Genomic DNA, 24,674 nt, shown 5'->3' with positions numbered 1-24,674 from the left:
AAATGGATTGAAAAGGGGTCCTCTTCTTTAGAAGTGCAAGAGTTCATTAGAAAAGAAACTCATAACTTTAAAATAACTTTCTTTAGCAGGAAAATATTACTAAACAAACTTTTAAAGGAAGACTTTTCTGCAAAGGAAACTTATCTGACCAGCAAAGGAACAACACAATATGACTAATCCTCGAAAGCCTCATAACAGTATACCCTTTGGAAACAGGAAAGCTCTGAAGGGCTTTTTAATCAGCTCTGCTTGAGCTGACTGAAGGTTTGAGAGCATGGAAGCTTTGGAAGCTGGCCGGCTGCTATAGCCTATGCAGGATGCAACCCATTTAGCTAAAGCTTCTGCAGCAGTCAACAATATGAGAAACATCAGATGATTCATTATAATTTTTAAAGCAAAAAAGTCATAAAGTTCAGGTGTGGTCCCCAAATGGCATACAACTCACTTAAAAAACTCCAAGCAAAAATCCAGCATCCAAAGTTGATCAAAAAACAAGTTTATTCCAGTAAGCGCTTTCACCCTTAGGCTTCTTCAGACTTTACAAAACAGTAACTACTGAACAGATTTAAAAATCTTAGGAGCTCTAGTAATTGGTCGAGCCCAAGCCAATCAACACTAGTTAACAAAAACATCACCACATGAATCTATCAGCTGAAGTTGTTGTTAGAAATTCACATAAAAATACATCCATATTGATTAGTACAAAAATATCTGTCCATAGGGCAAAAGTTATTTACAAAGACAATGTTAAAATCTCATGAGCGAATATGATAAAACCAACATTGAAGCAAACGCTTCACATAAATAATAAAAAAACAAGTTAGACGCACGAGCATAAATGCATGTGGTACTAGCAGCCCTCCCCATAGTAACTAAAGTGCACAAATGCATTAAAATTTCATTCTGGCGGACATCTGCCGTATATACGAGAACGATCAAGTTCCCAGAGTTTAAAAAGTAAAAACTCAAATGCCTGTGTGTTAAAACACAAAAATATTAAAAGTTAAAACACATCGGGTTGACAGCCTCAAAGAGGCTTTAGAGTAAGCCGACTCAGATAAGCGACTACGCAAACCCATGCGAGTAAACATACCCGTAACACAAAACACTTACCAAATAAGGAAAATGAAAATGAGTGTATCAAACCAATAGCTATAATCCATAATGTGTATTGTCTTTGTAAATAACTTTTGCCCTATGGACAGATATTTTTGTACTAATCAATATGGATGTATTTTTATGTGAATTTCTAACAACAACTTCAGCTGATAGATTCATGTGGTGATGTTTTTGTTAACTAGTGTTGATTGGCTTGGGCTCGACCAATTACTAGAGCTCCTAAGATTTTTAAATCTGTTCAGTAGTTACTGTTTTGTAAAGTCTGAAGAAGCCTAATGGTGAAAGCGCTTACTGGAATAAACTTGTTTTTTGATCAACTTTGGATGCTGGATTTTTGCTTGGAGTTTTTTAAGTGAGTTGTATGCCATTTGGGGACCACACCTGAACTTTATGACTTTTTTGTTACTTACTTTTTTATCTTGTGTGGGTCCCGTACTCCGTTTGCTGTGTGTGCTGTTCCTGTTGTTCATAATTTTTAAAGCAGACTAACTTTATATGCCCCCCCTAAAAAAATCGAGCTACATCATGTTCAGAATGCGACTACCATACAGTGTCTTTTTTCACATTTTGCAATGCTAAAATCAGTCTACAGTTTACTACCCAGTCCATATCTTTTGACTGAAACTATCCACGTGAAGGCCTATTACAAAGCTCGAGGATTACAAATAGCTTGAGGGCAAGTCCCTATCCCATGACGCACCTAGAGTTACCTCAGATGTAGTTTGCCGCTGCAACAGATTGGAGGTTCTACTAGCTCGGGCCAGTAAAAACGTTACTTTTCTTATATTTCAAAATATTGTTAATATTTCTTGAAAATAATAGTTAGCCAAGCTCTTACAGCTTTACATTGTAGTTTCCCTTTCTCCTGTGTGCCTTCTTTTACTTGTATAGTTGGCCTCGTTTTTTTTAATAGACCTATTTAGATTTCGGACTTAAAAGTGGTTTAATCAGTGACCTTGTCACTTTTTTGCTTAGTAATAGTGTGCTTACTCAGTGACCTTTGTCACAGCTTTAGACAAACCTGAGTACAGTTTAGTGATGGTTTATATTGATATATCTGCTAAAAAAAGAAGTATGTGTGTATATTTTTCTTGGCCTTGGTTAAGGGCTTGTATGATTATATTTAGCCTGTTTTTGTTAGAAGGCTAATTTACATTTCTGCTTGTTGTTAGCCTTAGTTTGAAGGGCGCGCGCACGTTGTGTGTGTATACATTTAGCCTGTTTTTTTTTTAATTTTTTTTTTATCAGAAGGCTAATTCATATTGCTGTTTGGTGTGTCCATTTTTTCTGTCATGGCTGATGACAAGGACAAACGCCCCAAGTCAGGGTTTAAAAAATGCCCTAAATGTGGGCAAAAGATGTCTGCTACTGACAGTCAGGTCAATTGCGTCTACTGCTTAGGTGCCTTGCACTTACAAGAAACATGTTCCATATGCCACTCCTTTTCTTCTTGGGTTCTCCAAGAGAGAAAGAGGAAACTTATTGACGGGGGTAGGTGAAACCTTCTTTCTAGGAGGCTTAGAGTGACCAGGATGGATCTAGTAAGTCCTCAAAGTCCTCCAAGACATCTGTGGATTCACAAAAGTCAAAAAGTCCGACATCGGCTCCATAGGTCTCGGAGCAGACGGTCTTTTCTTTTCGGAGCTGGTCCCCAGTTTTGGAACCGGTATCTGAAATTTCAAAATTTCCTCTACTTCAGTTGGTACCATTGATCCTTTCATCTCGGTCTTCTGTTAGCCTTTCAGATTTGAATGTGGATCAAGTGGTGCAGAAGCTTTTACAGGCACCGGCCTTTGCAAAATTGTCCCACGAAGCTTTGGAGCCTAAGACCCTTATGTCAGGTATAACTCTTCCTCCTCGGAGCCATACCAATCCTTCGTAGTCGGACTTGCTGACTGCAGAGCCTTCAGAGCGGACGCCTGCTCCAGTGTCATCGGCTCCGTTCACTCAAGACGTCCTCGGCACCGATCGAGGACTCTAGGAGCAGACACTCACTGGTCTGGTCCGGGGAGGATAGTTGAACCAACCTGTCGGTACTGACTCTCCCTCTCGGGGCTTTGGCTCAGATGAGCTAGGCTCCTACCTCGGGCTCATAGCTCACTGTCCCAGTGCCAGGGGTATCGATGGTTTCCTCGGATCCGTCGGTCCCTTTGCATTGGAGCAGGGGTGCATTCATAGCCATGAGGAGAGTTACGTCTCCCAAGACATACTCAACATCAAGTCCGGCTTCTTCATCCCCTAAAGTGCCTGTGTCTGCTTCACAGATCATGGCAAAGCGCAGAGATGCAGAGCCTCAGGAAGCCCCATTGGGTGGCCCATGCTCTTCCGAGACCTCACCAGAAGCTCCCACTGATGAGATTCCCAAGAAGAGTGCGCACTAGAGGAAACATTTAGACTCTCCCCAGGAGTCCCTAACATCCGATACTGACTTGGATGAATCAGAAGCGTCCCCACAGTCTGCCTCTGAGGAGATCTCATTTGCAGAGATACTTGAAATCCTTAGGCAGAGGGGTGACTGGCAGTCCACAAACCCTACTGAAGACGAATCGGTTCTCCTGAAGGCTTTCGGGTCTCAGCCCTCCGGTGCTCCACCCTTCGATGAGTTTCTGCAGCTGTGGTCTCACGAGGGGTGTGGGAGTCTCCGGACACCATGGAGCCTGTCCCTAGGAGGCCTAATAAGTTCATAACTGCCCCTCAAGATAAATCCTTCTTGACCAAAGTTGTGCCAGTTGATGCCATGGTGGTGGCAGCAGCCACCAAAAAGGAAATGTCTGAAACTTCCTCATCTATCCATCTTCATAACACAGACTCCAGCATCATGGCTAGATATGGGAAGCGCATGTTTAGTTCAGGTACTTTTGCACTCCGCTTAACTATTTAACCCATTTCACAAGACGACAAAGAGATCTTTTTAAAGAGCTGGGAGATGCTCTTCAGGGTACTGCCGGAGCTACAGATAAAGTTGCCTCCCAGCTTGTTACCCTCACGTCCATTGTCAACTCATCCATGCGCCTCATTTCTTATGCAGCTGATGGAACAAGCAGGGCAGTGGGTACAGGAGTTGCTCTTAGGACACTCCTGGATGCGCTTGTGTTCCTTTGTGGAGCCCTTCAAGTCATCCTTTGTGAATACCCCTTTTGATGGTTCGTCCCTTTTCTGGCCCAAAGTTAAGGAAACTTTGACCAGGTGTGAGCAGGAGGGAAAGACTCTCTGCCAGAGTCTGTTTTTCCACCCCTACCAGACCCTACCCCAAGGGTCAAAGGGAGGAAAGATGTGGTTCAGAAAAGCCCAAAGAGCCTTTCAGGACACACGTGGTGAATCCCCCTCCAGGGGCAGAGAAGAGGGCAATAATGGAAGACGCCACCCTTGCTGCAGAGGGGGTCCATAAACCCTGGGCAACAGAGATCACTTCTTTGGTAAGCCCTACCAGCACTCTTGAAAGGAGGCCCAACTGTCCCTGCTCTGGAGGCAGTTGGGGGTTGCTTATCTTTGTACCCAGACGCCTGGCTCAAAATAACAAACGACAACTGGGTACAAAGTATAATTTCCAGAAGATACTTCATTCCTTTCACCACACCCCTCCACCGACAAGAAAAATCCCGGATGTTCCACCCTGTTAGAGGAAGCAAGCAACAGTAGCGGTCCAGATGTTGCTAAGAAAAAAAGAGTCATCCAACCAGTGCCACCAGACCAGACAGGATCCAGAACTTACTCAAGATTCTTTTTAGTTCCAAAAAAGACAGGGGACTGGAGACCTGTATTGGACCTCAGCAGACTAAACAGATCTGTCAAGAAAGAGAAGTTTTGGATGGTCATGCTTCAGTCGATACTTCCTTTCTTAGGGAAAGACAACTGGATGTGCTCGATAGATCTCCGGGATGCGTACTACACCATAAAAATGGCCAGGCCATCCAGGGATCATCTGTGCTTCCGTCTGCGAGCCAATCATTATCAGTTTCGAGCCCTGCCCTTTGGTCTCACTACAGGCCCCAGAGTGTTCACCAAATGCATGGCAGTGGTCACGGCTCACCAGAGACGTTTAGGATTCCAGGTGTTTCTGTACTTAGACAATGGGCTCCTCAACGCCACCATCAGGCATCAACTCATTCAGGCCAGGGAATCCACACTCTGCAACCACATGGACATTACAATAACTCAGAAAAATCTGCCTTGTCGCCATCGCAGCATATCATCTTTATCGGAGTAGAACTGGACACCACCACCACGACACTAAGACTTCCGGTAGAAAGAGTCTTACTATTCTGTCAGCAGGTCAGTATTCTAATATCCAAAAACAGGGCTCCAGCATCAGCAGCTTTGAAATTGTTAGGTAGGATGTCAGCAGCAATTCTGGCTATACCACTGGGTCTTATGCACATGCGGATATGCAATGGCTGTTCACTCAATGGTCTTACCAAGAGCTCCCCATGTCTCACCTGATTTGTTTTACCCCCATCAGCGGCCACAGTGACCACGGACGCTTCCCTGATAGGGTGGGGGTGGGGGGCATTTTCAGGGAAGAACAGCCCAAGGCACATGGACCGATCAAGAGACACATCTGCATATCAATGTCTTAGAGATGAGTGCAGTACTTTTGGCGTTGCAGTACTTCCGGGACTCACGACTGCAATTCAGACGGACAGCATGTCAGTGATCTGGTACTTGAACAAACAAGGAGGAACCAGGTCATACCCCCTTTGTCACGAGGCCCTAAAAGTATGGCAGTGGGCTATATCCACCCAGTGCTTTTTGTTAGCAATGCACATCCCGGGGAAATCCAACAGATAAGCTGAGCAGAGCAATTTTGTTGCCCCACGAGTGGTCCTTCAAGATGGAAACAGCGGACAGGATATTCCGCAGGTGGGGCCAGCCTTGCTGCGACCTTTTTGCCAGTCACATGAACACGAAATGCAGATGCTACTTTGCCCTGATTCCCACTCCGGGAGAAGCCCCAAGGGACGCACTTGTTCATGATTGGCCCCCGGGTCTCCTCGATGCATTTCCACCAATCCCATTGATGCCCAAAGTATTACAGAAAGCAAAAGCCCTGGGAAGGACCATTATTCTAATAGCTTCTCCTGGCCTCGTCAGATTTGGTTCTCCTTCCTTCGACTTCATCTTTTGGAGGACCCCTGGATTCTGGACCCAGTTCCAGACCTTCTGACGCACTCGTCGGGCTCTCTGCAGTCCCTGAAGCTGACAGCTTGGCTGCCCCAATTCCCATCACAGCCAGGTTCCATAACCTTTCCAATGAGACAAAGCAAATTCTCCTATCCTCTCATAAATCCTCTACGAGGAAGCTATACCTGAGTAAATGGAAAAAAACATTTCTATATGGGCCTCTAAAAATAATATTGATCCTTACAAAGCCCCTATGGCCTCTATGCTAGAATTCTTGACCATGATATTCAATAAATGAGCTACAGCAGCAACAGTCCATGTTCAACTTGCTGCCATTTCTAACTTTCATCTGGGATTTGAAGGACTGAATATTATGTCACAAATTATCCAAAGCCTTTCTCAAATGGACCTTTCATATTAGACCACCTGTGAAATCTCCCTATTCCCCATGGAATCTGAATGTTATGCTTTCCTGCATTATTCTTCCTCCATTTGAACCAGCTTCCTCATGTGACCTCAAATTTTTGTCATGGAAAACTATCTTTTTAGTGGCTATTACTTCTGCCCGCAGACTGTCAGAGCTTCAGCCCTTGTCCATTAAACCTCTTCTGCCCGCAGACTGTCAGAGCTTCAGCCCTTGTCCATTAAACCTCCTTACTTGCTTTTCCACGCTGACAGAGTCTCACTTTGAACAAACCCCTCCTTTTTGCACTGAAACTAATCTCAATCAAATTATTGATTTGCCACTTTACTTCCCCAATCACTCCCAACAATCTTGAGTACATGCTGCACAAACAGCTCAGATTTTATTTGGATAGAACAAAAGACTTCAGGAAATCATATCAGCTTTTTGTTTCCTTCTCAGACTCCAGGAAAGGTTTGCCAGTGGCTAAAACTCTGTCTAAATTTATTTTTATTTATTTATTTTACATTTGTTAACCGGGAGAGTCCGACTGGATACATGTCCATTTTCAGCGGAGGCCCGGGGAGAAAAGCTCCAGGTACATAACAGACATATGAACATTGTTAATGCAAAAAAAGGAAGATAGTTGAGTTCTAAATACAATATAAATATACATCACATCTTGGGGGAAAAAAAACAATAGCAGCATATAAAAAAAAAAAAACATAGGTCAGTTACAAAGGCGAGGCGCCTTGTTAAAAAGCGGTTAAGGATAGTGAGGTAAGAGAAGGGTAAATGATAGTGGTTAATCAGGTTTGGAACAGGGACATTGCCAGAGAGTATTGAGATGGGGTTTAAGCTTTTTTTTGAATTGTAGGAGTGAGGGTTCTGAGGTGAGCATGGTCGGTAGGGAGTTCCACATTTTACCTACAAAGTTTGAGAATAGAGAATCCCCAGCAGAATTATTGGCTTTGGTAGTTTGAGCTAAGATCTTATTGGAGGAGCGTAAAGATTGCAGGTTAATATAGGGGTGAATGATGTTTTTCAGAGCTGGTGTTTTCTCTGGGTGATGCAGTATCTGGTGAGCTGTTTTGAGTTGGTTGAAATGGAGTTGGCTGGAAAACTCTAACCACCCTAGTTGCTTCAAGTTAGTGCAGTGGTGCGTTCTAAAGGTGGAATTTGTGGCAAATCTAGCTATGTGATTGTAACAAGAAGCAAGTTTGTTAAGGGTTGTCTTGTTTAGGTTTGTAAAGAGGGGGGAGGCATAGAAAAGAGTTGATAGTAGGTGTGTGCCGGCAATTGTAATTTTAGCGTGAGGAGTGAGAAACTGTTTTACTTTATAGAGAGAGCCAAGCTTTTTATTGACGGTTTTGATGGTAAGATTGAAATGGGTGTCAAATTTAAGGGAGTTATCAATGGTAACACCTAATAGCTTTGTGTGAGCTTCTGGTGATATAGTGATTCCATTGGAGGATGTAATAGAGAAGGTGGGGGGAAGAGTCTTATTAGTGGGTGAGAAAGTAAGTAGTTTTGTTTTGTTGGGGTTGAGAACTAGTTGTCGACTTGAGAACCATTTTTCTATTAGGTTGAAGGTGTCTTGGGTTGAAGCAGTGAGGTCTGCCAGGTTGGAGGCAGTGCTGATGATAGTCGAATCATCTGCATATTGAATGCATGTGGCATGGGGGGTGATTGTGGGCAGGTCATTAACAAAGATGGCGAAGAGAAGAGGGCCAAGAATAGATCCTTGGGGAACTCCAAGTGTAACAGGTAGGCATGTAGATAATTTGTCCTGCCATAGAACAGCCTGTTGCCTATTGGACAGGTAGGATTGGAACCATTTCAGCGTGGAATTGCTGAGTGATAGTTTTTAATGTATGGAGGAGTTGAATGTGGTTCACCATATCAAAGGCCTTGGAGAGGTCTAAGAAAAGAGCAGATGATAGTTTATTATTGTTTCTGAAGTTATTGATGGTATTAGAAAAGGATAGTAGGGCTGATGTGGTACTGTGATTTGGCCTGAAGCCATGTTGGGAGTTGGCTAGAATTTTATTTTTGGTGAGGTGTTCCATCAGTTGTTTGTGGACACACTTTTCCATAATTTTGGCCAGGGTGAGAGTATAGCTATAGGTCTGTAGTTGGTTAGCTCTAGTGAGCTACCACCTTTATGGAGAGGAATAATGTGGGACATTTTCCATATGGAGGGATGAAGGCTTCTGACAAGGTATGGTTTATGATTATGGAGACGGATAGGAAATGGCCTCAGCTGCTTTTTGCAGAAACTCAGCTGGGAGAAGGTCAGCTGCTAGCTTAGTGGGTTTTAGTTTTTAAGAAGAGATGTTATAAAGGATATGGGTACTGGATCGAAGGTAAATAGATGATCTGATGTAGTTGTAGTATTCTGCTGGCATGGGTAGTGGAGTGGGCTGGTTGTTTGTTTGAATTGTTTGGCCAGGGATTGTATAGTTTCTGTGAAGAAACTATTGAATGTGTTAGCAATGTTTACAGGGCACTGTTGTTTGCAAGTTGTTGGAGTGGGGGTGGTTGCCTGGCCTGGGTGCAGGAGCTTGTTTAAGCCTGCCCAGAATTTTGTGGATTATTAAGGTGTTTGTGTTGGAGGTGGAGGAAGAAGTTTTTTATCATTTAAGATCATTCTTTTAGTTTCATTTCTAAGTTGCGGAAGGTTTGGTGGGAGTGTGGGTCTTTAGAGGTACGCCATGTGACCCACATCTTGTTTCTAGATAGGATTTTGGATTTTGTTTCCTTAGAGAGCCATGGTGCGGTTTTGGTTTTAGTTCTAATGGACCGTATTGGAGCATGGGAATCTAGAATCTTGAGGAAGGTGGTGTTGAAGTAGATAACTGCCTCTTCAAGAGGAAGAGACTTGAGTATTGTCCAGTTGTGGGCTTTAAGTTCAGTTTGAAAAATGGAGGCATTGAATTTATTATTGTTCCTGATTTTTTTTATGGTTGTAAGAAGGGGGATGATTTTCTTGAATTTGATAACATAGGTGAGTAAGTGATCACTCATGTCCTCTGGGTGAGTACCTGCTGAGTACTGGTCAGGATCTTTATTAGTAAGGATCCAGTCCAGGATGCTGTCTTTGTTTTGGGGTTTACCTAGTCTGGTAGGAGTGGATATGAGCTGAGAAAAGCCATGTAGATTTATGCTGCTAGATGGGGAGCTAGATGAGAAGGAATTCCAATCAATGTTGAAGTCACCTAACACTATGGATTCCTGGGGTGAGTTTGAGTTAACCAGTGGAGAAAGTCCTCTAAGGTTTTGTTATTATTGTTGCTCATGGGATGTAAATACATGCTATATTTATGCTTTTATGTTTGTTTGGTTGAAGTTTTACAAGTAGAATTTCGGCATTGTTTGTTAGGAGGGGTTGTGGAGAGGCAAGGGAGATTTGTAATGTATTTTTGTAGAGTATGGCTACACCGCCACCTTTACGAAGTATTCGGTCTGCTGTTACTATATCATACCCTGGTGGGATTATCTGTGTGTCTTTCAGACTTGGTTTAAGCCAGGTTTCTGTGAGACATAGTAGGTCTGGGGAACAAGTAGCTAAAAGGGCATGTAGGTTGTGAATCTTATTGTTTACACTTCTGATGTTTAGATGACAGGTCAGAAGAGAGTTAAAGGGTCTAGAGTTTAGATTGAGAAGTGGAGGGGAGGATAGGGTGGAATTACAATTGAGTGGAGGGGAAGGGCCAGGGTTGGGGTGGATATCACCATCTGTGGCTAGTCTGTGATTCAGAGTGGTAATGAATTTGAGGGCTTTGAGTAGAAGTTTGTAGTAATGTTTATCATTTGGCCTAATATTGGTAGGTTTGATAATTACATAGCTCGAAGTTCTAACAAGGTGGGTGAGTAGGGAGTTGAGTCATGGCCTCTGTTGTTAATTATGGGGGAGGGGTTGGTTTGGTAGCCTGGGTGGTGGAAACCTATGTAAGACCAGGCTTCATATAGTGTAGCTAGGTAAGGGACAAGTAGGAGGGGAAAAAGTGTTAGTATGATAAGCTTCCTGGGTGGTGTCATATTCCGTTTGATCTTAGAGGGCGGTAGTGAGGTACAGGAAGTTAGTGGACAGTAGGGGGAGTGGTTTGAGGTTATAAAAGTACGAGTACTGGGGGCGGGTGGGAATAGGGGGCAGGGCGGAGAGCGGAGCGAGCACGAGCGGAGCGAGGTTTACACTAAGCCACTAGAGCCCAGGTTTCAAGATGCAACTCCTGAATAATTAACTTGCAGGTGAGTAATCTCATCTAAACAAACACCAGGTTCAATGCCTATGCTTTGGGAGCTTGTTTTTACAATTTTATAGCAGTTTGCCTTAGTTTTAGAGTGTGTTCTGTAGTTTAAGTGGAGTACATGCAAACAAGCTTGGATTTTTTGTTTGGGTAAGCCTAGGGGGATTTGTGCTAGTGCTGAGGACCCTTAAATAATACTTTAAAGTCTATACTAAAATGACCAGATAATGACCTGTTTTGTTTTTACAGGTTGTGGGCAAAAGTAGAGTAGTCGCTCGAAATTTGTTATCGGATTGTATCACCTATGCAGCGGGGTTTACACTAAGCCACTAGAGCCCAGGTTTCAAGATGTAACTCCTGAATAATTAACTTGCAGGTGAGTAATCTCATCTAAACAAACACCAGGTTCAATGCCTATGCTTTGGGAGCTTGTTTTTACAATTTTATAGCAGTTTGCCTTAGTTTTAGAGTGTGTTCTGTAGTTTAAGTGGAGTACATGCAAACAAGCTTGGATTTTTTGTTTGGGTAAGCCTAGGGAGATTTGTGCTAGTGCTGAGGACCCTTAAATAATACTTTAAAGTCTATACTAAAATGACCAGATAATGACCTGTTTTGTTTTTACAGGTTGTGGGCAAAAGTAGAGTAGTCGCTCGAAATTTGTTATCGGATTGCATCACCTATGCTTATTCAGCTGCCAATATGCCCTTACAGCATAAAATTAAAGCTCACTCAACCAGAGCAGTTTCTGCATCTTCTGCCTTTTCTGCCAGACTTCCTATTAATAACATTTGTGCAGCAGCCACTTGGTCAAAACCTCATACATTTATCACTCATTACAAAGTTGATGGGGCCTCCTTTGGATCCACGGTCCTGAAAAATATACTCCCGTGAGCCACCCGAATTAGATGGTTCTTAGGACGTTACCCATCAGTACGAATGAATGGCGAGATAGAATAGCTTCACATAAAGAAGTTGTGTACTTACCATAATGTTCCATGTGAGTTGTTCATCTCGCCTTCATTCTTACGTCCCACCCTCATACCCCCTTCCTGGCTTTTCAAAAGACTGAGAAGCTAGATTCTTTCTGGTCACTCAACCCTTCTATATTTTCTCTCTTATGGAGTTATAGAATGACATATGGTATTATTTTACGCAGCAAACAAGATCTGAGGTAACTCTAGGTGCATCACGGGATAGGGACTTGGCCTCGAGCTATTTAGAATCCTCGAGGTTTGTAGTAGGCCGACTTGGAGCCGAGGGATCAGCTCCAAACCCATCAGTAAGAATGGAGGCGAGATGAACAACTCACATGGAACGTCATGGTAAGTACATAACTTCTTTATTTAAACCAAAAACCTGAATTAAATCAATTACTTATAGGTTTGCTAATTACTGTTAGTATCTAGGTTTCAAATCAATGGAATGTCTATCCAAACAGCTTATTAATTTGCTAAAACACTGGATAAATGCAATTCTGAGTAGTTATTACCAATTATCTTGTCAATGTTGCAGTGGTTAACACTGTTCTTCATAGTGCTTAATGCTTCAGTTCAGTGTTTGTCTAGGGCATCTCCTGAGTGAAAGCATTATGTCCTCTCTGTCTCCATGGGGTTTCACAAAGTACTCAATTGTCTTCCAACATCTAAAGGACATGCAATAAGGTAAACTTATAATCTTCCAAACTGATACTGGAGTGTGTGAGGTGTCTGTGTGAGTGCATATGGCATGCCATCCAAGACTGATTCTCAGCCTTAAACATAACGCATGCTGGAAGATACTCCAGCATCCCTGTCCCTGTGACCCTAACATAATATAAGGAATCTGAAAAGGAATCACTGCATTTTACACAGTAAATAAAGATCATAAGAAATTGTGAGGCAGCTCAGCCCACATGATGCGAATGTATATGGTAACAAAACAACCACTATGACCAGCAGGCAATTGCTAGACAAACTTCAAAACTAAAAAGAATCAAACTGCGGACAAGAATAAGCACAGACCACTTTACAAGTGCCTTCTTACAGCATTATACAGACTTCTGTTCGGAAGAAGTTGGAATAATACAAGAAAAAGTGCTAGTCCAAGTTCATAAAGTGGCCTGTGATAATCCACGTTGGCAGTTTGATGGCAGCAATCCCAGATTCCCATTTCGTCAAAACCCAGTAATGGAAATCCAACCTAGTGAATGAATTTGAAAATGCAAAAATATTTTATAGTGGGGGGGGGTCCACAACTGACCATCCTTAATTAATATAATTATCTTTAAAGTCACAAAACCTTAAGACAGATTATAAACTGTGTACAATCAATCCTAGTTTGCTGGCTTGAGTTCACTTTCCTGGGTAGGCCAATGAGGTAAATAAATACTAGTGTGATTAGATATAAAGAACAACAGTCTTCATTTAGCTCATTGTCAGCTGTTCTCCAATCTGACACATTTCTTTCTTGTGAAAGACATTTGGCAATTTTAATCTGACATATCATCTATGTTAAACTAACAAGAACTACTCAGTTACAAGCACAATTTGCTGCGGAAGACCAGCAAACTGAAAAATAAACAGTAACGGAAAGCGCACAAGGTACAAAAGCTGTTTTTCCGAAATTATATGCTTGTATTTCCAGCCATTTTTAACAGCTATGATTGATAGTGTTCATATTTTATTACCTGGTTACAACAGTTAATGTGCAGATGTGGGTTGGAATAGGATTTTGTGTATAAAATAAAAAAATGTGGAATGGAAAGAAATTTCTTTTTCTTCAGTGTGAACTATCAAAGACATCAGATATTGTGAAGAAATGGCTGCTATGCAGTTGGAAATTAAAAATGGTGCTAGCCAAGAAGTTGCATTTGACAAAGATATCTCAACTGTGGCAGCAAATACTTGCCTGCAAGCTACATATACCACCTTTCATAAATAAAACATAAGCAGTGAAAATATCACCATTTCAAGCAGATGGTGGTTTTCCAAAGGCAGTGCAAAACCTCAAGAAATAAGATTTTGCAAAGCAAATGGAAAACATATGTTTGCAGTACCTAGAAATGCTGTCGTAAGTCCCAATGGTCACACACAGAGAACAATATGAAAACCAGGCTATAGTTAAGAATATAAAAAATGTTAAGGAAAATGTTGGAAATCTTCAGCTGCAATTTCACAGAAAAAAAAAAAAATGATCATTTAATGACAACCCAATACTGCCCCCAGGTCACCCCGCAAAATAGAACAGTGTGTCCGGTGGACTAGACCAGTTAAAATAGATTTTTTTTCTTTTTTTGTTGCATTTAAAGGATAGCTGAATAAAAAGCTCTAATGTCAAGTTTGCATGAAAAAAGTAAACACTTGTCAGATATAAACACGTTAACCAGTGTAAACAAATCATAAGTTTAATTTGGCCTGGATCTGAAAAAATAAAGCTACCACTTTCACAAGGACATCTACAGTACTTCAAATTGTGAATGTTATGGCACTGCATTTCCAAATAAATATAAGTACTTTGTCGGTCTTGAATAATTTGCTCCAAATTTTTCACATTCATTTTATGATGTGTAATATGGAGGTAGCTGAACCAACATCTCTCCCACTAGATGATTTCATATACTGTGTTCTAACCTGCAAAAAGGACTGTGCAATGACAAAAAAATTCCAAGTGTAGATCCCACTGAAGTTATGCTCAAGACATTTTTGAGAGAGTGTACAATTTTGGAAGTCATACCACATTCATTTTTGCCCACTCATTAAAAATAACAGACATCCAACAGAAAACTACATTGTAAGCATATCATGGGCTGCAAGAAATTAAAGTACTGTCAATTCTATGGCAAAATATGGTACTACAGTTCCCAAGAGAGATCAGTGGTGGGACAGATGGATGATTTTATAGCAAATGATGCACTTTTATTACAAAACTTCTGTTTCACGGATGACATGCATGCCCTTTGTGGGATGAAGGAGAAAAGATTAAAGCAATCTGCTGGGGTCCCCCTCTATCTGCCCACTGAGGCTATTGTAAGATGTACTGATGATACACCTCTAGCTAGGATGAAAAAACAGATGGCAGCTGTTATTTGCCTATATGAAGCCCGGATCACCGAACACTCAAGTCATTACTCCACAGGTACGAGTATGACTCAATCATAGTCCATATAGGTGTGAATGACCAGAGATGTACCTTGCGGGACTATACGAAGAGAGAAATTAGGGAGTATTGAGATTATGCATCTCAGGTTGGTACGAGCCTGGCACTGAGCAGCATATTACCACCACAGACGATGCTACAATATGAGCAAAAATGATTGATTTCAACAACTGGCTGTCTTTCTGGTGTCACTCTAAGGGGATCCAATATTTGGGAGGACATGGTCAACAGACCACATTGCTTTGCCAAGGATGCTCTGCACCGTTTCCCTCTAGGCTTCTGAATAAGGTCTAAGGCTTTGTCCACCCCCACACAGTGCCTTTTTAGGCAATGCCTAACTGGATAAAGTTAGACATAGAAAAATCAGCTTAACAGAACTTCAATGTTTTACTGCTGAATCCCAGGCATCTAAATAAACTACACTCCCTCAAAGCCCTTCTCACACTCCAAAATATAAATATCTGTGCAGTTGACTCGACACCCCAGGTAACTACAGAACACCTTCAAAAGTTGATTCACTAGTCAGGGATCTGGGAAAGTACAGCTGTGTACACTTACCATAAACTTAGATGTTAGAGTGTATTCACTGTTACAGTCATCACACTTGTGTTATCTGCCTGCAGGCAGCCCTCAGACAGCCCGAATACCAGAGTCTTGGGATCTCTGCATCGGATGCAGTCGCCTCTTCCATGATGTCAGATTGTCAGGGGCATAAAACATGCAGCTGACGCTATTACATTAGTTTTTCTTGTCCCAGATGTCAGGAGCCCCCAAAATAGGAAGCAATTACATGGTGTGGAACACCTCCAGTAAAAAGTAAATACCATTACCATAAGATATGGCCAAAAAGAGGATAGGTAGAAGGCACAGAACAGTCAGGGGGCTGGAAGAAGAGTAACCAGGACTGCAACAGTGAATACACTCGAACATCTACATTTATGGTAAGTGTACACAACTGCACTAAGTTCTTCGTGTTTCACTGTTGCAGTCATCACATTTGGGTTGATTCCCAAAGCTGAGGAAGGGTGGAGGCAGTCAAGAAGTATTAGGGCTAGCTAGCAGGTCTTATAAGACTACTGTGGCAAATCCTGCTCTGGATTTAGAAAAAAACAGGTAAGTGGTAATGCTTGGTGAAGGTGTGCACAGAACTCCAGGTTGCAGCTTCCAGGATGTCCCTGGTAGGGACTCCCCTGAGAAATGCTGTAGAGGTTGAGGTAGCCCTAGTGGAATGAGTTCTGATCCCCTGTGGGGTAGGTTTTCCATGGTTTTTGTAGCAGAAATGGATGTAGTGTGCTATCCATTCGGAAATGGTTTGCTTTGAAATGGCCTTGCCCTCTGCCCCTGTAGCAAAGCTGACTAGCAGCTGGTCCGATTTTCTGAAAGGCTTAGTCCTGTCAAAGTAGAACCTGAGCAGTCTCTGCACGTCCAAGGAGTGCAGGATCCTTTCCCCTTATTCTGAGGATTAGGGAAAAAGGTTGGTAAATGGATGGATTCCCGTGCAAGGAATGCATTTATTTAATTATTTATTTATTGTGATGTCAGACTGACAACACAATAAATAAATAATTAAATAAATGCATTCCTTGCACGAGAAGGAATGCGTTACACAGCCCGTACGGCTGCAGCTGCTCGTCCATAGATTATAGTGGCAGCGGCTGTGCTGTTCAGGCACTTTGCACTACGGCAAAGTGCTGATGCAGCCGTTTGGTTTCGGCGATGTAGCTCGCAGGCAAATGTCTCGCGAGCTACACGCCGGAATCCGTATGCAAGGTTTCACCAAAAGAAAAGTCCTCTGGAGGGGAAGCAGAGGGAATGAACTCCTCTGCATCTGAATCCTCATAGGTAGATAAGGGTATGTCCTGGTAATCAGAGGGATCACAGTCATCGGACTTGTGGTGTGTAGAATCAGAAGGAAAATCAATTCTTTGTCTTTTAGAGAGGAAAGGCTGGCTTCCCTTAATTAAAATTATAAGGTCTTCAGCCATTCTAAGCATTTGTTTCTGTGGCATGGGAGCTTGAGCATGTGCTTTGGTTGTTGGTTTTCTAGGCGTAGTGCAAACTCTGGGTCTGAGAAAATCGGTAGTTTTAGTAAGAAACGAAGTAGTCGGTTTAATATGAACATCAGAAGTTCGGAATATACCCTCAGAAGCCGGTGCCTGCACGGCGGCTCCGGACCCATCCAAGGTAGAGACATCCACAGGTTCCATAGTCGAAGAAGCATCTCGTGGCATACCGGACTCCGAATGGGTCTCAGCAGGGGCCTGCGAATCTGTAGAAGTGGGTATCAGGGGCTGCGAAGGCGCCTCACAGAGCACCGGTGGACTGGCAACTAGCTTAACGGAAGCGTCATTGGCAGTTTTGGACCTATGCAGTCTGTCTCTGTCTTTATCCTTACGTTTTTTTTCGGAAGATCAGTAGTCGAATGGCTTATTGAAGCCATTTCAGAATATAGAGAATGAGAGCAAAAGAATTTAGCGACAAAGACAGCCCGACGAATAGTTCGGGCATTAAACAAGGCACAAAACCGACAGCGAGGAACGCCGTGGTCTGGGCCTAAACAGGTGACGCAGTAAGAATGAAAATCTCTGAGGCATTTGCTTTCCACAGGCAAGACAATTGTTAATTTTTTCTGACATCGGTTAGAGCAAGAAAAAAGGATCCCCAACAGGGTACTTAGCTTTAGAAGACTTCAGGTTTGAAATTCGAAAAACGAAAATTTCAGGTAGTGGCCGACCGGCACTTGCAAACCGCTTCTGCTTCGGGCTCCCGCATGGCAATAAAAGCTGATGTAATGGCATCAGCTGCATGTTTTATACCCCTGACGTCATGGTATTCGGGTCGAATGAGGGCTACCTGCAGAAAGATAACCAAGTGTGATGACTGCAACAGTGAAACACGAAGAACATCTACTGTGGGTATTAACCTAGCCTTCAACCAACATGTGTGCAAGGTAGTAAGAAAATCTTATGTTGCTCAACTTTTAAGCAAGGGCATGGCATCTAGGTCCAGAGAGGTCATCATGCCACTGTACTTGGCCCTCATCAGGCCCATCATAGAGTATAATGCCTCCTTTGGTACATACCTGACCAGACACAAGCAGTAACTGGAATGTCCACAAACGTTCCTTTCAAAGAGGATACAGGGAGTAACACAATCTCCTATGCTGATCAGTTCATAGCCCTATATCTTTACTTGGTATCATACAGATTTATGAGAGGTGATTTTTGCTTGGCATACAAGGAATCCACGGACCCTGTTTTGAAGTATGTTTTGCACATCCACAAAACAAACTGCATCAGAACTACTAGATTAAAAGATCTAAATTTTGTTTGCAACATAAGCAGGATTTGTTGGAGACAGATATGTTTCTCAGAAAATTCCCATTCTCTGGAACAGGCTCCCCATCTATGTGAAGCAGAGTTCCTAACTAACCTTATTTAAGCACAACTTGGACCAATGGATGGGCAACTGGAAATTCACCCCTAGTTTGGCTCCTATGTCTCTGATGGACAGAGGCAAATCAGTAAATCACCCCTATACATCAAATATAAATCAAATTTTCGGATCACATTTGGTTTGGACGGCTAGGCTTTTCTAGTGGTCATTAGACTAGTATACACCCATGAACTTCTAAGGACTTAGACCATAAGTGGTCTTGTCAGAAGGTGAGACAACTCGGACGTTAATGCACAGAAAATAAAAATGCAGTGTCACTTCCATCTTGAATAAAGTACTTGAGGGTCATTCAAACACAGACCTAATCAGCAATGCAGAAAAACTACTTTACTATAAATCGCAGACAAAGACAACTTACCAGTTTTTACAAGCTTTCCTCTTTTTCTCTGGTCCTGTACCACAGCCAGTGGCTCTAAGAGAAGATGGATCTGGTTTCTTCAAATCATCGTCATCCAACAATGCATCCGAATCAATAATATCCTAGAAAATTATAACATGAATGGAATGAAATCTACATTGGAACATTTTGCAAACACACAACTTGAGCTAGCACAAGGAGTAAACATTTCTATTCACCCTCCAAGACAAATGAGTACCTTCCGTATACAATGCAAATAAAATCACAAAGTAGCAAGCTAAAATTTCCTTATGTGCAACAGAAACAGTCTGTACACAATACCTATCACAAGGTGTCAGAAGGAGTGGGTACTCAAGATTGAAATTTTGACATTTTACTAACCACAACACTCTCACCATTAGCATACCGTCCATCGAGCATTAACTGGATTAGATTTAAAAGATTCAATGTGCTGATGTTCAACTAGAGAAATGATGTACTACACTGAAAAATCACTGCCACAGCAGTTTCTGTTTGCACTCCAGTGATGTGATGAGTGTGGTGGTACTTTTCTCTGCAGTCATGTGACTGTTAAGTTACTACAGTAATCAAAAGGAAGTGTTGGGGTGCAGTGCGACTTACCCACAGTATATAAAAAAAAGTTTTCTTTGGAGGACTTAGGATTTCACAAACTGGCTTTTAACAATTTTGTTTTTGTCAGGTGAATCTGCAGCAAGTTTAGACTCAGAAAATGTAGGGAAAGGCATTCTCCTGTGGTACTCTAATATTAAAGTTCAAGAAAACATATTTACTGCAATGTGCCCAGGTAAGAAAAAATTAAAGTAACTTCAGTGAAGCCCTATATGAGCATCCATCACTGCTACATTACTCATCAGTACTGCATCTCAAACGCTAACCAAAATATTAACATCTGGAGCCTGCACAACATGCCCAGAGATGATCTCTATATATGTTATTTCTTAGGAACACTCCTTTACCTTAAGAATGCAATTTGCCCATAGTGATTCTTGGTGGTCATGACTTTCAGTTTGTTGAAGTATGACCTAAGCTTTACACAGCAATGCTGCAGTCATGCAAAGTATGTATATAATTGTGTAAAAATACACAGTGTAGAAAATAAAAAAAAGTCCAATCTTCTGAGCTGAAATCATTGAATAAAACACTACTAAACCACAAAGCTTTTGAACTTTCTCAGTTCTTTCTCAATGCAAATTAGATTCAGTTAAAATCAACAACATTTAAATACACCACCAGCCTATCAAGCATCATCAAATGACAAACACTTACACAATAAATATAGCAATGAAATAATACAATAATAAATTATACAAAAATGACAATAATGGTAAAAGCCAGGGTGAAATAAAACATAATACACAGAGTCATACACAACACTGCCTTTTCTTTAAAACCCGCTTAAAGCTACTCACATTATTTAAACCAGGAGAAGTCAGCCCTAAAATAATCAATCCACTTGTACTCCGCTGACTCCATTAAATTAACTACATCTCCCCTCTTTCTGGCTTCTGCATCTTCTGTAAAACCCAAAATTTCAAAGTATGTTCAATACCAAAACTCACAACATGTTTACACAGTGCACTTGAATTAACCCTTCTACATATCTCAGAGCGGTGGGAGACAATTCTCTCCTTTAATGTCTGGTTAGTCTTACCTATGTAGAAGCAAGTGCATGCTTCACAGTTAGCTAGATAAACAGTATCTGTGGAGCAAGTGGCAAATGTTGTAAATCTAAAGACATTACGAGTAATGGGATGGATAAATTAATTTTCCATATTAATATAGCAGCAATATACACAATTAAGACACGTAACAGTAGCTTTCTTGTTAGACAAGCTACAGACATGTTTGTTGTGGCCTTTTTAATGGCCTAATCAGTATAGCATTAAATGGATTGTTTGGCTATACTTTAGAAACATAGAGCTTAAAATCAAGCCTGAAGTCCCAAAACATGCATGTATCTGCAAAATATCAGAAACATACAAACAAAATAGTAGAGGTCACACAAACAAATCATTCAGTAAAAACTACAAGAAAGACCTAGCCAAATTAGAGTCTTCGCTCTGTAATACCTTAAACCTTGTATAGTAGAGGCCCGTGGTATACATGCAAATAACCCCTTAAGGATATAGCAGTGTTTCAGCTACATGGCTTCTGAATGCCCATGACCTTTTACTTTTGTTTTCCCATAAAAAAGGCTGAAACATGCATGTCTGTTATTTGTTTACATACACTGGTACATCCTTAAAGGTCATTTGCATATATCCAACGAGCCTCTAAACATACGAGGCTTAAGGTAGGTATCAGGCACTGAAGACACTAGAATTGCTGGGTCTTTCTTGCAGTTTTTAATGAATGACTTGTTCGCATGACATTTTACCATTTGGCTAAGAATAAACAAAGCAACTCAGAAGTGAAGATAAAAAAACATAGTGGGAACCTAATAAGATGCACACAATTAAGTCTCTAGCCCACTATCACTATTATCTGCTAGCTCTCACCTATTCTACACTACTCCTGAATCACTCTGGGCTTTTTTCTCTGCTCCTAAGTGCCCTAGAAAAAAAATTTAATGGTTCTACTGCAGTACTTACCTTAAGGAAAGTTCTGGCAACTAATTGTACACCTTAGTTCTCAAGTCTAGTTATTTCCCGCTTAGGGCTATAAATAAAATATCACCTGACTATTATAGGAACTAACTCATTCCTCTCTTCCTTTACTATCTCACCTTTTATTAGGCAGAGTACCCTCACAGGAACTTTCTCCTCAGCACCTTTGTAGAGGGACCCAAGCAAAAGTGAACAAAAGAAAAGCTCACCCACCCACTCTGAAGGCTAAACTCAGCATCCAGGAGCCAGTCTATAGGGAGTTTATGTAATTATACTGACATTTTACTTATCTCTGTCTTATCCCTCAGGCTCGACTTACTCTGCTCTCTTGTATATCCTCTCTCACCCCCTATCTCTCTATACCCTGTTTTCATCCTACCTTCCAACTATCATTAATAACCACCTCTAAACCCTCAGTTCTCCCAAGACTATCAGTTATTATTCTCCTCTGTGACTGCTGCTTACCCCTTCTATACCACTCCCTAGTTGAAGTAAAAGCATTTATACTTGTACCACTGCCAACTCTATTATCTTTCTAGATTCTCCCCCTGCTTTCCTCGACTGTTCTCTGCCCTTTAGTTACACTTTCCTGGTTTTAAGACAGCTGTATCTTCTGATCTATCTGCTAGCATCCTTAATTATCAGTCTTGAATTATCTTGAAAATTATTTTTCAAGAAAACAGAAGCTTACCTGGCTTATTGTTCCTTGCCAAAATATTCTCTCCAGGGCTTTCCCGCTCTGTTTGCCCTTGCTTCGGTCTCACTCCACTCCCCTACCCCCATTCTCACCCACCCCTGCATCAATTTGATTTATAGTTACAGACCACACACTCCTAAATTACCACTCATCACCTCCCACCTACCCAATTATCCTATCACATGACACTACCATCCCCCCAAACTACATCACTACACTTCATCTTTCACAACCCTCATTACATAGAATTACTTAAAATACTCTACATACTCAACCTAATTATCCTCAGAACAAGGGCAATGTTCCATACACTACACACATGCATACTAAAAAACCTACTCTACACCTTCATAATTACTACACTGCTTCTTCTTTCAGCCCTCAGCACTTACCACACTCAACTTCAAAACAACATCTCCCGCCAATAGTAAACTACAGCAATAAGCCATTACATGAAACCACTACACTTTTCACATAGCTCCATGTCTCTAAAGATCCTCCCACACTGGCTTTCACCTACGTAATCATCAGTCACTTAAATGCAAACCCCATACCTCTCTAAAACATGCCAAAATAATTTATAAGCTTACCAAACTCTATTTACATGTACTGAAAAAACTTAGATGCTGCAGTGAAATGCACCCCAATCCTGGTCTTAACACACTAATCAACCCAAACCTTGATCAGCTTAGTCCTCTACACCACAGACAACATTCTCTGTCCGCTTCCTTAACCTGAATGCGAGAAGCATCTTAAATTAAGTTCATGACCTTCATGCCCTACTAGCGCTATATAATATCACACGCATAGACAGAAAGGGGAAAAAGAGTGGGGGGGGGGGTAACAATATTATTCAAAAATCATCTCATCCTTGAACAACTTGATGTTAATATTCCTGATGTCGATAATGCAAAACTCATCTTTAAAAAATTAAAAATGAACCCCAGTAAACACAAATATCACAGGCAGCTATTTCCCACCACGTAATAACATTACTATTATGGAAAACCTACTAGACTGGACCCCAAACTCCTTTCCTCAAGAAACTATTTTATTGGGCGACTTTAATATAGACTAGCTTAACTGTTCTTGTCACAATCCATCTACCCACATTAACCACCATGGGTTTACCCAACTTATCTCAACCTCCTCTAGAACTGATGAAACATCCAAACGGCTGTCCATACTGGACTGGCTTCTTATATGATCCCTCCCTTGCATACCAATCTTGTTGTCTGCCTGACAGTCATAGCGACCATCAGCCAACCTACCTACTTAGAGCTCATCAATTCAGTCAGATAATCTTTAGAGTAGTCAGAAACAAAAAGAACTTTAAATCTAATAACTTCATCTCTGCCCTAAAATGCTGCAATTGGCAAAGTACAGCTTTGTACCTACCATAAATGTAGATGTCCGATAGATATGCAACTGCAGTCATAACATATGGGTTGTCCTGCCTCAGGCAGCCCTCGGTCGGCCGGATTCCAAAGTCTGGGTCCGGCGTCGGCCGGTGTCGCCTCCTCTCCGACGTCAGAACGGCTGGAGTATAAAGGCATTGGCCGACGCCATCTTCTTCAGTGTTTCTTGCCCCAGATGCCCTCCTAGGAAGGCTAAATTTGGTGAATGGATAAACAATTCCAGACATGCACAACAGTAATAAACAGATACACCATAGGAGATACCCCCAGCTAATAGGAATAGGGGTAGTGGACCCATAGAGAAGGTTGCAGAGGGGTAGGAGGGAGGGAAAATCCGACTGCAGTTGCATATCTATCGGACATCTACATTTATGGTAGGTACAAAACTGTACTATGTCCTTCAAGAATGTAACTGCAGTCATAACATATGGGTTGAATACCATAGCCAAGCTGGGGGTGGATGGAACTAAGAAAGGGATGGTGTAGCTAAAATGCCCTGCAGGACTGCTGAAGCAAAGCCTGCTCGGGATCTGGAGTATAAAGGCAGGTTGTAGTGCTTGGTAAATGTATGCATGGAGCTCCATGTAGCAGCCTCTAGAATGTCCTTTGTAGCCACTCCTCTTAGAAAAGCTGTGGATGTGGCTATAGCTCTGGTGGAGTGCAGCCTAATATTGGCTGGCACACCTTTTCCATGAAAAGAATAGCAGAATCTGATGCAGTGTCCAATCCATTTTGAAATTGTTTGTTTGGAGATTGCTTTTCCTTGTACTCCAGCAGCATAGGCTACAAACAGTTGGTCAGACTTTCTGGTGGCCTTAGTTCTGTCCAAGTAGTAGCGTAGTTGCCTGTGTATGTCCAAAGTATGCAGCAGCTTTTCCCCCCTGTTTTGAGGATTGGGGAAGAAAGTAGGCAGGTGAATGGCTTGATTTAGAGACACCCTGGATATTACTTTTGGCATGAATGAAGGATTGGTTCTTAGAGAGACTCTGTCCTGATGAAAAATGAGAAAAGGAGGTACTGCCATGAGTGCCTGTATCTCCGAGACTCTTCTTGCTGATGTCACTGCCAATAAGAAAACCGTTTTCCAGGAG

General features: G+C 41.8%; 1 protein-coding gene across 3 annotated transcripts in view; it reads right to left on the bottom strand.

Annotated features, from left to right (window-relative positions):
* Positions 1-24,674, bottom strand: part of CIAPIN1 (cytokine induced apoptosis inhibitor 1) — a 589,375-nt gene that overhangs the window by 116,187 nt on the left and 448,514 nt on the right. For all 3 annotated transcript variants that reach the window (XM_044081283.1, XM_044081282.1, XM_044081284.1), the window contains exon 7: positions 18,842-18,963. In XM_044081283.1, coding sequence (XP_043937218.1) covers positions 18,842-18,963 — 122 coding nt within the window. The remainder of the gene's footprint in view (positions 1-18,841; positions 18,964-24,674) is intronic.

This window comes from Protopterus annectens, chromosome 8.part0, assembly GCF_019279795.1.
Source record: "Protopterus annectens isolate FY-2018-M chromosome 8.part0, PAN1.0, whole genome shotgun sequence".
In the NCBI taxonomy this organism is placed as follows: domain Eukaryota; kingdom Metazoa; phylum Chordata; order Ceratodontiformes; family Protopteridae; genus Protopterus; species Protopterus annectens.
The sequence above is the reverse complement of the archived record's forward strand: the minus strand, read 5'-3'. Positions and strand labels throughout refer to the sequence as shown.